Raw genomic sequence first — 17,401 nt, forward strand, 5'->3', positions numbered from 1 at the left:
ATATCTTTTCAATTCTGTTGATATTTTATTATAACAACATATTGATTTTATAGATTGTTAATCATTCATTATTGGATTTCCTGTATGAAAAACCTATTTCTTGTACGAAGAAAGCACTTTTATATCGTTATCAGAGATTTTTTAAAGCAAAACAACTGCAATATTTTCATACCAAAAGCTGATTTGTTGTTGCATGTCTTGGTATCACAATCCTGTTTATAAAAACTAAACTATGGTTGTTAACATAGTACTACTCTTTACATATATCTGGAAGTGTTGGTCGTAGATTGCTAACCATTCACCATATTTCTTTTACTCATGTGCATTATCGCAGTTGAAAATCAGCTGATGTGCCATTTTTTTTTAAGAAAAAAAGATTCTTTTGTGGATACAGTAGCTGTTTGATCAGTCGGAGTAAAGGTTGATTAATTTAATACTTGGAGTCGTTGTTTCTAGACTTCGACGAATGAATGGATGAGAAATTATGCTTTTTTTGCATATTATTACCCTCCGAAGTTTAAGCTATGGCATAATCATGTAGTCATTTTTGCATATTATTCTTCGAAATCTAAACTATGACATAATCATTCAATCATCTTTCTTAAAATATACGTGGGTATGTGTGTCTTTTACACTTGTTAGTCGACGAATGTATCTGATAAAAATGTTTTACGTACTTATGAAAAGGAGTAAACGTAGAAAAGGAAGAAAATGTCGATGCATTGATGTTTATGGAAAATTTCATATGCTGTCATTCATCTCTAGTGTCACCTATATAGTATATGAAACAATGTTAAGTGTGTGGAAAAAACATATCACGTGCTTGTAGTGACATTAAATATCACCTGTGTTATTTACGGTAAAAGATCACTTTGCAGGTTTTCTGCCATTGCTTTTGATACCAAAGCCAACACTTTGAAATGTCTACTACTGTTGTTGCTGCTGATTCAAATCAGTTAAATTTCAATCCATCATGGTCAGTCATTCCACACAGTGAAGTGTACTTTAGCCTTAAAATTTTTTCGATTTGTACATACAAAATACGAAATAATGTATTTGCATCAAATCTTTGATAACATATGGTATTCAAAGGTATAATTGCACTGTGTGGTGTCTAGAAAAAACGACTACGTAGATTATGTTACATATTACAACATATGTTTGTCTTTTTTTATGTGTGTGTTTTAGGATGCGTCCCGTTTCTATGCCGGTATCGGCTGGAGGTGGAAATAGCAGCGGTAATCGTACGGAACCACTATTTGCTGTTGAAAATGTGTGTTTTAAAATTTCAAAATTTGTTAAAGTTAAGATCGCTATTCAGTAAACAATTCTGCCATTTCATTTTATAGCTAAGTCGGTTACAAGTAGTTATCAGCTAATCGTCACTTGGAGGACTCATAGCGCTAACCACTGTTCCTGCTTTTAAAAGTCGTCGATACTCTTAATCCCGGATTCAAGCCAGTAAAAACTGATAACTTAATGTCAGTTTTAATGGGGAATAAGCAAAGGATTTTTTTAGTTGGTCTTTCAAATGGCTAAAAGTTTTATTAACGGTTAGATAGATAATTTGTTAACTGGCATTGCTGGATCTTAAATCATTGTGTTGAGAGCGCATTACTCCAAAATCAAACTATGCATTACACTAATGAACGAAATAGTCTTAAGTGTTATAGTTCCTGTGCTGAGATTAAATTGAATCTCCAGTTTGGCATCAACTATTAGTAATTCAAACAGTTAACGGGAATTTAATTTGGTTGTTATTTTTTTTTTTTACTTCTTTTAGCCCACAGTCGATTGTCCTATAGCGGATCCAGTTTTCGTAAAAAATCGTTATGGCCGTGAAGATCTGCTCGCTCTTCTTTCTAAAGATGTACATCCACCGTACGGTCTTGACAAATGCCAATTTTTTATATCTGCTGCTCAGAAACCAATCGTATTAACACCGCTTTCTGATACTGAGACGGTATCTTCATGCTATTAATTTCGTAAAGAATGCAAATAAAATATTAATTTTCATAAGGAATGATATTGATATTGCTGTTTCATAGCTGATGTCTAAATTTATGGAAAGATTAGTGTATACTTTATAGCGACTGCAACACAACATAAATTCGAGCAAAGCGATGAGTTTATTAAGCCATGCGGATCGAGCAACGATTGCTTCTGGTGGCATGATTGGTGGTCCGAATATTCCATTGCAGTTGAGAGCAGGCCAAGAAAATCGCTCATTTTCGCCATCATGGATACCTGCATCTGGTATGCAGGCTTATGACAACGATTTTTTTTCTTTCAATTTAAACTTCCTTGCAATGATTAATTCCAAAAATTTTATTAAATATTGTCTGACTTGGTTCTTTTTTGACTGAAGTGCTTGTTTTGTTGGAGAGATAGCATTTGTTGGATGAAATTTCTTCTGTTTTTTCTCCGTTACCATCAAATGACTATTTTCTTGTTCTTTAAAATCATTAACTGGTTTAAGCAAAAAATAGTGGTTCTATCTGTTGTAAGTGCTTTTTTGCAGGTATTTATTTGCAGGTGGTGGAAATAATGGTTTTGGAAGGGGTGGCTTGCAGTTTGGTCGTGCAGGCTTTGGAGGTTCATATCGTGGACGTGGTATGACGCAACCAAGCTCTACCAATCCATCCGAATCAGTAGTAATCGGACGATTTAGTTAGTTTATTGACGCTTGGTAATATAAGAATTCCTGTTTACTAGACATACTAGTTTCGTAATGAGTATAACATGTGTTTATGTAGATGCTAATCGAAATAATCGGGCCGGTGCAGCTGGTTTTGGTCGAGGAAGCAATACCACACAACCGTTTAATGCACGAGCTCAAGGTTTGTATGATCCCCGAGATCCACGTGATCGTCCGAGACAACGCCTTCGTAGCTCATCTGATGATGCACCAAATCCGTCATTTGGAACCACTGACGATTCTCCTGCACTTCTTAATAGTGGTTGGACCCAAGTAGGGCGAGCTGCAGCACCATGGAGTAAGAGAACACATATCAATGTGAATGCAATGCAGCAACCAGCAGCGAACGCCGAATTTACTAGTCAGTCACAATTACCCGAATGGATGAGTGATGATCAGGAAAGGTATTTTATCGTTTTAAAGATTTATTACAGTTGTTATAATGATTGCATTGATGTTGAAGGTGATTTAATTTATTTCAGAGGAGATAGTTCAAATCTAGATGAAACTGGTTCATTTGACGACAGCGGCCAATTTCAAACAGCAACAGTCATTCATCGAATGGCGACATCTTTGGATTTGATACAAAATTCTGCATCAAATATACCAGTAGATATTCCGGAAGGGTTTGTTTAATCCTTTATTTGATGAAATTTTTAACTTTATTTTCCTATTTTTGATCTTCGCTTTTTTTGAATTTAATACAAAACTCTCTTCCGAGATAATTTTAGGTTGTTCGATGTATTTTTCTCCCATCTATAATCTTTTCGAGATACAGAAAATTTACGAAAATCAAATAATTACTTTACTTTGTTTATATGAAAATATTGCAACGGAGAGAATTTATAAGTTATGCAATTTCTAGACAAAGGTCGTATCAAGAAGAGGAAAAACCGGCTTTAGCATCATCTGTACCTGTTACTGTTCCGAATACTTGGTCTGTGTTAGAGCAACCACAGTCAAATAGAATTACAAAACAGTTTGTCGAGGTCAAGCATTGCTTGTTTTAGCACAATTTAGATCATGTGAAATTACTCAGTAGTTTGTTCAACGGAACTATTATAAAGAAAATAGTGGCATTCAGTCATATGTTTCAGCTATTATAAGTACTATGAGATGGGTAGCCCTAACGTGTTGTAATTGATGCTCCTTTATTTGTTGTACTTTTTTTAAGCTTGCGAAGAGTCTAAAAAAAGAGGGCAGTCTTTATCCCTTCATCATCTCAAGTTTACTAGAGTAGTTGGAGAGCTTATGAGTAGCAACTGAAGTAAAATAATCAAGAATCACTAGTTCCAAGAGTGTTTAAATGAAAGAGGGAGTCAAAATTTTTTATCGAAATAATAGCCTCACTTGGCGACAGGAAAAAAAAAATTGGAAGAAGGTTGCACCAACTCAAAAGAATTGCTGAAGGAAAATTTCTCTAATTCCGTGAATTCTTGTGGCACCTCCCAAGATCCACTATTGAACCGAATGCTAGTATTACATACACGAATTTCCCAGAAAGTACGCACAGTATTTCAGATTAATCCAAATTCCCCTTTTGATTTGTTCAGAAATCGTTATAGGCTTTTATTTACAAAAATAACGATGTACTAGAAATAAGGGAACCCTTATGAGAGGATGTTATAGAGCGAATAATGATAATATTTGTAAAAAATTGAAATAAGAAACAACATTTCTCATTTTTTTTCACATTTCTGTATTCAAACTGTTTCAGAATCCTGATAATAACATAACTCTAACAGAACAGTCTGCATCCGTGGCTGAAACAACTGCTATAAACACCCCGTTTCAGCAAAATGTATTATTTTATGTAATAGCCTATTTTTGATCCCATTAATTCTTGCTTTTTTATTTTGCTGCAGCAGATATTCAAAATATTGTGGGCTTGTTACTCCTACATTTTAATATGGCTTAAAAAATGACTTATGTTCTGGTTTAATAAATGCTATGATTATGATCTCACGACATTAGATGATAGGTTGAGAATTAATTTTTATGAGGTAAATGTTAATCTTGTTTGCCTATGTGTATATTTATATATTTGTTAAGATTTAGGAGGCTGTACTCTTAGTCTATCAGTTATTGTTCATTATTGGTTTACAATTAAAATGCTTCTTAATAATGTGATTTTTTAGTATACGGATGACGTAACATTACTTGGTCATCCCGCTTCGGTTGGGTTAACTTCAAGGAGTGATTATACCGATGAGTGGTACTATGTGGATCCGAAAAATGCCGTGCAAGGTCCCTTTCCAACAATTCATATGCAGGTAAAGATTATATCAGATTAACAGAATGAGTGGGATGTTATTCTTAAAATCTTTTGTTTAAATATTAACTCATATCTGGAAAATAGAGCTTCTTTAAGCGAAAATTTCAGGCTTGGTATAAATTGGGATATTTTACATCAGAGTTACGTGTGCGACATGGACAGAATCCAGATAGCAGTTTTACGACTTTGGGTGAGCTGATAGCAATGAATGGCGAGGAGACGCCGTTCAAACTGAAACTTTTTCAACCACCAGTAATGCAGTTACCATTACAACAGACTCAGGAAGTTAGGTAAACATTCTCATTTTCTTTAATAAGCAATTAATCCTGAAAATGTAAAATTATTAAAATATAAAAAAACCAGCCAACTGATGGAATATTTTGGTGGAATATAAATTGATAGGCCTGTATTATTCTCCTATCACAAGTGGATTGTAAGTAGAGCGTTAACTAATATTCATATTATATTATTATTAAATCAATTTCCTAATGATCTTTGATATATCGCAGCAGAAATATATGGAGTCGAGATTATAGTGTATCGCTTATCGAAGCTGCAAAAGTCAAGAAAGAACGACAGGTCATTATTTTTGTGTTTTAATTATGAGGATTTAACCTTTTTTATGTTCATGCGTAGTTTTGGTCTAACTTCCAGAAACTCGACTATATCTTGGGTAGAATTGGAAAAAATACTTGTACATCCGTACTAAGAATATGACTAAGACGTTTTCATTTCTAGAAACTGGAAGAAGAGCAGCGTCGGATGGCAGAGCAGGAAAGACAGTTAAAGGAGATGCGTGAAGCTTTATTGAAAGAAGAAGAAGAAAGGCTCGAACGAGAACGAAGAATCATGGAGAAAGAACTACAACTTCAAAAGGCACAAGTAAGACGATAGCAATTTCAATTCTTTGAACGAGATACCCTTCATCTTAATTTGTTGAAGAATTGACGGAAAAATCTCGTTGAGTGAAATTATTATATGTACGGTGGAAAAAAACAGATGAAGTAGTAGTGTATCTTGTTCTCTATTGGTTTTCATAGAATTAGATTACTTTGGAATATTAAAGGCTATTGTTTCTTTTTTTTTTTTGAAAATCCAAATTTCAGGAAGAATTAGCACAGTTAGCAGCGGAAGAAAAAAAGCGAGCAGCGGCAAGAGAGCGTGAAATAGAGGCTGAAAAGAAACGATTAGCCGAAGAGATGGAAAGGACGAAAAAGGAAGAAGTGGAGAGAGCATTAGCTGAAACAAGAAGAGTATGGTGTTTTATAATAAAGCTATTATTCCCAAAATAATTTATAAAAAGATAAAGAAGGAGTATGGAGAAACAAGTTTAACATGGATTGTTGTACTTTTTTCACATGTTTTACTACTATGATTGTTTGAGAGAGAGGAAGAAAGAGAACAGAAACGACTGAAAGATGAAGCAGAAATGCATATGAAAAAGGCAAGAGAGTTAAAAAGAATGCAAGAAGAAGCTGAAGAAGCATCTCGAAAAGCAGTGGCTGAGCAAAAACAGCTGCGACAACAAGCGTCTGCGGCAGTAACCGCACGTGAAAAAGAAAATTTGCATCATAATCAACAAGTCAAGTCGAGAAAAGGGGTAGTGTAGTAAATGAAAATTATTTCTTTTAATATATTATTTAACCAAACATGTTAGAAAAATTCTTTAAACCAATTTACCACTGAATTAAAATTGAATTTAGGAAAGGGAGCATGAAATTGGACGTTACGTTGAGCCTAACTACTACCCTTTAGATAATGTGCGATAAAATTCGTAACTGTATTGTAATGGTATTTGGCGCGTAATTATGCCATTTCCAAAAAGTGTTTAATATATCTGTTGCTGAGTAGGTTTTAGATGACAACGAGTGTTACACACTAACATTTCAGAATGCTTCGAAAGAATTCATTGTTACTGAAGAATTTGCGCCTCCCTTAAGGCAGAAAGGATCAGAAAATACATCTTCGAATTGGCAATGTTCTTGGCAAACAACATATCAAAGTGGTGAAGAAAAAGTAGTCGCACCAAAAAGTTTGTCTTCTTTTTCCTGCGAGTGTTGGTACTAATCTAATGTACTTTTACTAATTTTGTCACTTCAACGATTCAAAAATAAATTTTTAGCCGCTCCATGGGTTGCTGTAACAAATAAGGGAATAGCTGATCGAAGCGAGCCAAGTTTGTTGGATATACAACAAGAGGAAGAGCGACAAATGATTGAGGAAATGAAGCATAAACAGCAGCAACAGATAAATGGTATAGCAGCTGCCGAGGCAACTCCTGCAGGAGTTTGGAGTTCTGCTGCACATAAACTTAAGTGGAGGCAGGATTTTCAGGTTTTTTTTTAATTTTTTTTTTCGTGCTGCTTTGATGATTTATTCCTTTTTCTTCTGTTTTCTTGATCATATATATATATATATAGGTATAGTGATTAAACACTATAAGCTTCAGATACGAATTCTAATTTTTTTCTCATATTGTTAGCCATATGTTTTTGCTTTTCACAATTTTTTTTCGCTTCTTTTTAGCCTGATACTGCGGTTGCACCTTTACGACAAGTTGCATGGGGTGGCGCCAAAGGTATGAATGAAATAACCACTACAAAAGCAATCTGGGATGATCCGTCGCTTTTAGATAGTGGCAAAGCTAGAACTAATAGGTACGTTGTTGGAACATACTTCTTTTTTAGAGTTTTTTTGCTTCATTTTTATAACTTGTTGTGATTATGACCAAAGTTTTTCAGAAATTTACAAAGTGCAAGTAAATCGGAACGAGGAAGTGTAGAACAAGAAGTATGTTCTAATGTCGCTTTCGTTTAGTACTGGAATTTTTGACTTTTTAAAAACTTCCGAAGTTCGGAAAAAAAAATGGAGATTTTTTTTTTTTGGGAGCGGGGAAGGATATTATTCTGAAATGGTTGGAATTGCAGTCTTATAGTGATTTCCTTTCAAAAATTTTTCAGAATAATGCACTTTTTTAGGCAGTTAAGAAAATCTTCAAGCAATCTGTTACAAGTAGCGGTAATGCTCTCACTAGCTGGATGATAAATCGAGTAAAGCAATTAAACCCACAAGTAGATGCTGATGTGTTCGCTGCGTTTATTGAAGGTGTTGATAATCCGAATGAAGTATGGCCAGAATTTCTCTTTTTTATGCGATTTTATATTTTCTAAAGCATTTAACTCTCGTCCCCTCAAGGTCTCTCTCTCTCTCTTTTAGTGAATACGGATTCTTTGAGTAAATACAGTTCTAAAACACGAAAATTTTTGCATTTAGGTAGAGGATTACATAATTGGTTATTTGGGTGAAAGTCGTTTAGTGAAGGAATTGATACGAGAATTTCTAGAGAGGCGTTCACAAGCACGTCATAAGAAAGAACCTGTTGATAAAGACGTAAGTTTGCATTCAATCAACTTGAATTTCAGATCGATTTTTGTGGAGATGTTCCAGTTTTTCATTTTTTTTATCGACTCTTGAAGTATGGCATTTCTTCATTACTTATAATTTTTCTTTTTGCAGGATTTAACTCATCCTGCACAAGCAGCAGATGCATTAAGTATTACAGCGGCGAATAGTAAATTGGATAGTTCTACCTCGCAACAAATACCAACGGGTGGTGGGAAGCGCAAGAAAAAGGGCAATAGAGGAAGTAAACTGGTTGTTGATGGTGCATGTTTGGGTTTCAAAGGAGCAGTCGATCCGAATCGTGTTAATGTTGGTGAAATCGATATTATTGATGGCAGTAATCGTTTACTTGCATAAGTGATTATCGAGAAACAAAGAAATTATTATGTCAGATTTATTTTTTTCTTTAATTTTTTAATTTTTATAATAGGTACTATCGTTCCTCGTTTTCTTTTTTTGTTTAAAAATTTTTTCCTCATTGTTTCCGTATCTATCATACTCAGCAACCGTTTCATCTGGCCAGTTTTGAATAAAAATAGGTTTTTCGTTTTTAATCATAGATATGCAGGTACTAAAACTGATGATCGAATTTTCAGCAAATCAATTGTAGTTCTATTTACAGTCCGAAAAATTTATCTGATGGTTACGATGTGAATTGTATCTGTAAAACAAAATACGAAAGTAATATAACAAATGAATGATTCGTTTGAGAATAAATCATTTCGTGGTAGGTTTGAGAGTAAATTAGTTAATAATGGCCATATTTTCTTTTATTTTTTTTATACGAAATTTGCTGCTATTTCACCAGTTTTTTTTTTTTTTTTTTTTTTTTTTGGATGTTTTTATGGAGATTTTTTGTATAGCCAAAGCAGGAAACATTCACATTTTGATCATTGACCGTCGTCGTTGCCAAGCTACATTAGTCTGATTGTGCATAATATCTATTGGATTTTATTTGCTCAATTCTACGACGACGGGGAAAAAGCAGTTTAATAATTTTCAATTTCTCCTTTGTTTATTTCTGCTTGTTACTAATTGAATGTAAATGACATGCTCCTGCATCTTGTACTGTTTAACATTTGACCTTTATGATCGAGAGACGATAACCGTAATTCATGTAAAGATTCTTTTTTTTTTTCTTTCCAATCGCTTACAGCTTGTCGAACTTATTAAAAAAGTATTGGCTTTTTTTTAAAATGATTTTATCTATTTTTCAAGAATCCCGTTACTTTACTTTGGTATTATTTTAAATTTGATTAGATGGGTTGATGTGTTTGTTTAATGCAACTATTTGTGATTTTATATTTCCAAATTTTGGTAATTTTTAACATTTTCAAATAAGATTTGAATGTTAGGTTTTTTTTTTCCAATTTTAAAAATACCATGTCTCTGTGTTTTCAAAGATTAGCCTAATTCGTTTTGGAGAGGGTTTTTTGTTTCTATGTTTTCTCAGTTTTTTTTTTTTAACTTTTTGGTATGCGATCTCTTTGATATTCTGTTACTGGTCCCGTCTCCTCCCTCTCTCTGTCTTTTTTATCTTGCATTCTTTGGCTATTCTGGCTCGAAGAGCACAGAAGTTTTCCTCAGTTTTTCCTATTATTGGCATTTTGATTTTGGCATGATTAATTATACCTCCCATCCGTTCGGATTGGTTTTCGGAAAGCTGTTGTAAAATAATAAGATGATTCTGGTGATGTAGAATTATAGGATTCCTGTAATCTAGCTAGTCTTTTTCAGCTTTGATATAAAATTAGATTAGGTGTTTTAGTATAGTTAAGTTTTATTGGTCGCTGCCAAACTGTTATTCATGGTATTTAGTAAATTAGAGAAATATACAAACAAAATTTTAAAAAAAAGAAATTCGAAAAGAAAAATAGCTTTATAATGAATACGTCGTATTCATTAGATTTAAACATACCGTCTTTTTCTATATATGTATATAATTTGGTAAGTTTCGAGTTGGTAGTAATTTTTCGGTTTCCTTTTCACTGTTTCCTCATTTTTGTTCATATAATTAGTGCAAATCTTTGCACACCAAATTGTGATACTAAATGAAATTAAATGGGAATTCCGGTTCTTCCACTCATTATAATTGATGCTTAATGACTTTCAGCTGCTTTGTATCATTTATATGACATTTTGTAGTATTAATAATGATATTTTGTTTTTTATTTGTGCATTCAATTTCATCTTTATTCTTTTCTGTATGTTTTTCTATCATTCAAATTCATCCATCCATCTTTACAAATGACTTTATTACTATCTCTCTATTTACATGAATGGATTACATAATACTGTATCACGTAATGTTATTTACACGTCATTGTACAAAAAGTCTGATATCAATGTTTATAAAATAAATGGTCATATATAAATAAGTTTCGATCAAAATTTATAATTGTTTGGCATTTAATGGGATGAAGAAAAATCTATTCTATAAATACTAATTTTATATCGTTATCATCAGTAAATGTATCATAGATTAACTTTTCTATTCTCTTTACTACATAAAGTAATATAGGAAAATTAAACTGTATAAAACAAAATATGAAAATATCAAACTATTTGAGCAAACAGAGGAAAATGTTTAATAGCAAAGTGAATTTTTTCATTCATCGAAAGGGGAATAAAAAAGAAAAATTGTTCCAAATCCAAACTTCCATACAAGCAATAAATTTTACTAGTTAATCGAGAAATCTAAAATAGTTTAGTTTCTCTTTCAGAATTTTAAAAAGCAAAAAGTAACGATGAGTTATTTGTTTGAGAACGATCAATAAAGTATTAGCTTTTAATTGTGAAAAATAAATTTGAATATGCCAGTTTTCTCGTTTTTTTTTTTTTTTTTGATCTTGAATATTAAGTTACTCAACTTTATATAATTATACAATCGGATTTTTCCACCTGCATAAAGTTGATCTTATCATTTGCACCTTTTTTCGTGAAGAAAAAAGGTACTGATCGTCAGATAATTATTAATTAAGTAAAATTAGCTAATTGTATGCATATTTTCCTTATGGTTAACTGAAATAATTAAAAACTAATAGTTAAATAAAGCAAAAACTATAATTAATGGAGTATACATTATATTATTAATTAAACATTTTAATTATTAATCTTTCTTATCCCATAAATTTTAGATTTTGATTGAGCTTTTTCTTTTTTTAAATGAAATAAACACCACAAACTCAATAATAATAATTACCGTTACTTTTTAACACATTCAATTTGTATTGAATTAATCAGAATTTAATAGAAGAAAGTAATACTGTTAAATAATTTTCATTCAAAAAATACAAGATTAAAAGAAAAAAATCAAAGATTAGTAAATTTTTATTTATTAAAAAAAAAATAAAAATATCATAAAGAAAAGTATAAGTGAAAAAAGAAAGAGGAAATGAAATCTTTCTTTTTCCTATTGTCAAAAATATTTATTTATATATATATTTTGCAATAAATTCATATTTTTTTTTTTTTTTGTTTATTTGAAATATAAAATTTATTTTTTTTTAAAAAATCATATTAGCGCTGTAGAAGGTATTTTAACCTGAGGAAATGATTTAATCTTTTTATTCATAAATTTTATCAAGAAAATAAACTTTCATTTAACTAAGAGAATTTAATTTAAAAATATATTTAAAATGATGATAAGCTAATATATCCTATAACATCATGGAATTTACTCGACTTTTTATGTTATTTTTAATATTATTACATCACAACTTTTTTTTTTTTTTTTGAAATTATTTTTAAAATTTTAAAAATTTTTGGAGAAAAATTTATAAAAAAGTAAATATCAAAAAAAAAAAAAAATTTTTTTAACATTCTAAAAATATTTTTCTTTTAACATTTAAAAAAAAATTTTAACATTTTAAAGTAGCAGCTTTTGCTTTTTCATATAATAGGATAGCAAAATCAAATATCTAATAAAATTCAAAAAAAAAAGTGATAATATTTTCAAACAATTAAAAAAAAAAATCATCGAATGAACAACTTTTTTTTTCTCATTTTTAAACTTATCTAATAATAATATATTAATTTGATGTAATATTTTAATATCAATTTAAACTTATTTCAATTTTCATTTTCATTTTCTTTTCTTTTTACACATTTAACATTTCTTCAATCTCTTCAATTTTTTTTTTTCCTTCCTTTGAACCACTTTTTTTTCTAACTTTAGTTTTATTTCAAAAAAACAAAAGAAAAAATGTTAAATAAAAAATTTGTGAATAAACAAAAAAGATAAAAAAGAATTGGTAGTTATTTAAAGTGTAAAGTTTATTTTATTTTTTTTCTTTTTTTGAAAAAAACGTTATAGAAATTGATTTTAACATACGGAAATGAATTTAATACATTAACTTTTATCATTTCCATCCATCTATTTATCAATCATTCATTAAAATTTTTGCTTTTATCATAATTTGATTGATAGATATTTTCTATAATATCATATTTTAACATTATGAAAACAATTTATCATAACATATGTCACATTTAATATTTCAATGTTTTATTACTTTCAGACTAGGAATTCAAAAAAAAAAAAAAAAAATGAATAAACAAACAACATTTGCATTTAGGAAAATAAAAAAAAAAAAAAACATAAACAATTTGGAAAATAGTAATTGTTGTAAACAATTATATAAGTAATTTCAAGTTATAACATATTAATGTAAAAGTATAATTAAAATCGTATAATTAAATTATAACTTCACATCATATTATCATTTCAATATTTTTAATTTTTATTTGGTATATACAGAAATTATTTCTTAATTTTTTTTTATCTAATTTTTTAATTAATCATTTCTTAATTTTTATTTGTTTTTTTACTTTTTTATTATTTAAATAGTGCAATTTTGTATTGAATTTCATAAAATTATTTATTTGCTAACTTTTTCTTTTCTATTTTATCTTTTTTTTTTGATTTAATTAAAAAAGAGAAAGTAAAAATGAATGAAGTTAAAATGTTAATATTAAATGATGGAAAGTTTTTTGAGTGTGAAATTTCATTATCTAATTTCTTTATCCTATTTAATGCAATTTCATATTTGTGTTTATTCATTTTTCCTAATGCTAATATTGTAAAAGAAATGAAATACATAAATTTCAATTTGTAAAAGAATTATTAGTATTTGAATTAATTAATATTCGAATTATTTGATTGCTATCATATAGCCCAATTTAAATGACTCAAATTGTGGTTTTATTTATGTTTTCAAAAAATATGAAAAATAAATAACAAAATAAATTAAAATCATTGAAAATATTTAAAATTTTTAGGATTGGCTTTCTAATTTTTTATTGGTTGTAAATATTAATTAAATTTAATATTCATGAAATTTGATAATGAAATTTTTAAATATTTAAAAATGAATTGAATTCTCTCTAATAGCTTTAAATAGTAGCATCACCTTTTATTGTTCATATTTTAAAAAAATAAAATTAAAAAAAAAACAAAAGTTTATAAGAAAAAACCATCTCTTACGGTTTATTTCAATTTTCAAATATGAAAAAATGCAAATATAAAAATAAACTTCTATACTATAATTTATCATCGGTAGAAAAATAATTTCTGTTAATAAAATTATTAAGCTTTATATAAGTATAATTAGTTTCTGAAAATATTATAATAGAAATTAATAATAACTAAACTTTTTATATATGAAATTATAAATTGACATTTGCGCAAAGAAATTATACAAAAGAGCCCAGGAATTGTTCAAAAGTATATTGGTAATTATAATTTAGCATGAAAATATCCAAAAGATCAAAGATGAATAATTAAGTTTATATTTATGTCGAAAGATTAGCTATTCTTATAGCTTATTATATAAGTATAATGCATTCATAAAATTTATTATATAATGATTTATCGAAAATAAAGTCATAGGTGAAAGGTCAAGTTTCTACTTATTTTGAAAGTTTTATAAAATTCATTACATTATAATAAATCATAATAACATTACATCAATCATAATTTTCATCTGATTTGTCATTCTTAATGCACTCATTTATCATTTAAACTAATCAATGATGTTTCATTTTACTTTTTTCGATAAATAATAAATAAAATTATAAAAGTTAACTGATAATAAATTTAATAAATTAATGCTAGCTAAATATATATTCATAATGAATGATTATTTGTTATAGTTTTTATCAAATCAGTATCTTGATAGATAAGCATTTATCAAGATTTGATATCATCCGTTAGTTATCATTCAAAGTACTTATCAAGATTTGATTTCTTTCATTACTTATCATTTAACTTTTACGTTTTCCTTTTTTTTTTTTTGAAGAATCAATTCAATATCTTGCAGTTATTTTTAGTTCTTCAAATATTATCTTAGTTCATCACTTCGTCTAATTTAGATTTGTAAGATTTATTTGTATCAAATGTTATTTAAAAATAAATGTTTAAGTTAAATTTAAGATAAAATTAATTACTAGCTATCAAATTTTTTTGATGCGTATATGCATGATTTAGATTTAAATCATATTAAAATAGTTTTTTAATTTTTATAGCAAAAATTTATAAATTTTAATCGTTTTGAAATAATGATTATTTCATCTTTTCTACAGGTAATTAAATGCTCAAATTTCTGTTTTATTAATGCAATTACAATTTTATATACAAAAACTTATTTTATGACTTCTATATATACTCCTCTCTCATACTTAAATTTGCTTTTCAAAATTTAAACATTTCATCTGATCGCTTCATTACATTTCAATAAGACTACATTTACACTAACAACATAACACAAAATAAAACTTTATTTTAATTGAAAATGATTTCTAGAAATTTTAATCTTTTATATAATTTCAAAATTAAAATTAAAAAACAGCTATATTTTATAACAAAAATTGCATATGAATTGTTAATGTTATTGTTACATCTGTATAAAAGTAATATTTTTCATTAAATTCCTAAGTTGAATAATATAGAAACTATAAAAGTTTTCAAAATTCACATTCTGCTTACATTTCACAAAATTTAGTTTCTCAAATTGAACAAATATTTATGAAAGAATTTTTTGACAATGATATCTTCCATTTAATTTATTTTTTTCTTCTTATTTTTCTAAAGATTATTCTATTTATTTTCGTAGATTATCAAAGATAAATAATGATAATAACTTTTATCATTTAAAACTTACAGTTAAATTTATTTTATTAGCAAATTTTTGCTTCAGTTTTGTAGAAAATATATTGTAGTTATAGCTATTTTAGCAAAGATTTAAACTGCAATAAAAAAACTTTTTGCAATTTTTTTTTTAATTTGTAATTCTGTAATTTTTTTAATGATAGCTTTAAAAATTAACTTCTATATGTAATTGAATTTTGTAAAATATTATCAAATATTTTTATAATTATTAATTTATCATCTGATTAAAAAAAATTCGCAGATTAATTTTCTTGTTTATAATATTTTATAGCATAACATAAAATGAAATTAGAAAATTTATTATTTTCTATTAAAGTATTTACATCTTGTAAGAATGAAGAACAAAAAAAAAAAAAAAACAATGGGAATTTTTTAAAGTATTAAAATAGATTTAAAATATTAAAATAGGAAAAGAATCTGTGATTATATCTTACCAAATTATTTAATTTATTTCAGCAAATGAAACGTTTTATTGATAATTCATGAAACTCACATTAAAACTGAAAACAAAAAAAAGAAAAGTTATACTTAAAAAATCTTTGCAAGAATCACCATCTAAGTAACTTGTCATTCAGCAGTATCATTGGGGACATCTCATGATATTGAATCTGATTTTCTTTAATTTTAAATTCAATTGATTTTATAATTATTACATAAATGTTAGTGAGTTATCAAAATGATTTACTCAAAATTAATTATGCGATCTTCTATTCTCAATGGATATTTCTGGAACATCATCATCACTATTATTATTATCATTATTAACCATCATCACCATCATCAACAATAATCGTTATTCATCATCAATCATCATCAGTCATCACCAATCATCACTATCAATATTACCACTCATCGTCATTGTTATTTATCATCACTAATCTTCATCGCTATCATTATCAATCATCATCACTACTAATATCATCAATTATCACTATCATCATCATCATCATCATCATCATTGTCATCGATATGGTGTCTTCCACTGATCTCTCTAACTATGAAACAACAATCTATTATAATTCTTACTAGTTCAATAAGTATTATAATATGAAATTGGTTTCATTGTTCACTTTTTTGTTTTATTACCTTATATTCAATAGTGGTTTATTTCAAAGAATTAATAAATTATTGATCAAATAAGCAATAAAACATCAATTTCATTCAGCTGCTCATCATTTTACTGAAATTTTTTCATCTTAAATTTCAATATTACTACACCAATGACTTTTAATTTAACTAAATAACTATCTCAAGTTTTGATTTTAAATATTTCTTTTGTATTTTTATAAATATTTCTTTTGTATTATAAAAATTGTTACATTAAATTATCTTGGACATACAGCAAAAAAAAAAAAAAAAATTTTTTTTCTTTCTTCAATTTTTTCCTTCTCTTTGACAATCACAGATTTTTTTTTTTCATTCCTTTTTTACAATATATTTTCTTGCATTTTAGTTAAGATTTTATTTTTTAAATATGAAAATATGACTGTGAATAATTTTTATGGTATATTATATAAATGTTTGCTTAATAAATAAAATTAATCGCTTTAATGCTTATATAATGTGATGAAATTAATTTTGAAATTTAAAAAAATATGTAAGAAAACTTTATTTTGTTTTATTTTTTTTTTGGTGTGAAGAATTGCAACCGGAAATTGAAGAATGGAATAAACAACAAAATAAAAGGGAGAGAGAGAGAGAGAGAGAGAGAGAGAGAGAGAAAGAAGAGGAAACATTTATTATTGAGAAGTTAACCATATTTTATTTTACAGTTTAATAAATTACATTGAACAATTTTTCCTTTTCTTTTTTTTATGTTTTTTTCCTTTATAATTTATTGATCAGAGATTATAACAAA

At 27.9% G+C, this 17,401-nt stretch overlaps 1 protein-coding gene across 4 annotated transcripts; it reads left to right on the forward strand.

Annotated features, from left to right (window-relative positions):
- Window positions 1-920: 920 nt before the first annotated feature.
- On the forward strand, window positions 921-8,732 carry Bm2317 (the record flags this gene model as incomplete). Of its 4 annotated transcripts, none has more annotated exons than XM_001894142.2 (22): window positions 921-976; window positions 1,189-1,273; window positions 1,784-1,963; window positions 2,091-2,256; window positions 2,536-2,670; window positions 2,757-3,102; window positions 3,181-3,324; window positions 3,564-3,687; window positions 4,416-4,499; window positions 4,837-4,971; window positions 5,082-5,263; window positions 5,483-5,552; window positions 5,712-5,855; window positions 6,080-6,226; window positions 6,358-6,573; window positions 6,864-7,005; window positions 7,096-7,307; window positions 7,500-7,630; window positions 7,715-7,763; window positions 7,952-8,098; window positions 8,247-8,363; window positions 8,490-8,732. In XM_001894142.2, 22 exons carry the CDS (start codon window positions 921-923, stop codon window positions 8,730-8,732), a joined length of 3,255 nt encoding a protein of 1,084 aa, XP_001894177.1. The 4 variants fall into 4 exon arrangements, with proteins under 4 accessions (XP_001894177.1, XP_042935409.1, XP_042935410.1 ...); XM_043079475.1 differs by having other exon boundaries at window positions 5,486-5,552; XM_043079476.1 differs by lacking the exon at window positions 921-976 and having other exon boundaries at window positions 1,190-1,273.
- Between the last annotated feature and the right edge of the window lie 8,669 nt (window positions 8,733-17,401).

Source organism: Brugia malayi, assembly GCF_000002995.4.
Source record: "Brugia malayi strain FR3 genome assembly, contig: Bm_v4_Chr2_contig_001, whole genome shotgun sequence".
NCBI classification, from domain to species: domain Eukaryota; kingdom Metazoa; phylum Nematoda; class Chromadorea; order Rhabditida; family Onchocercidae; genus Brugia; species Brugia malayi.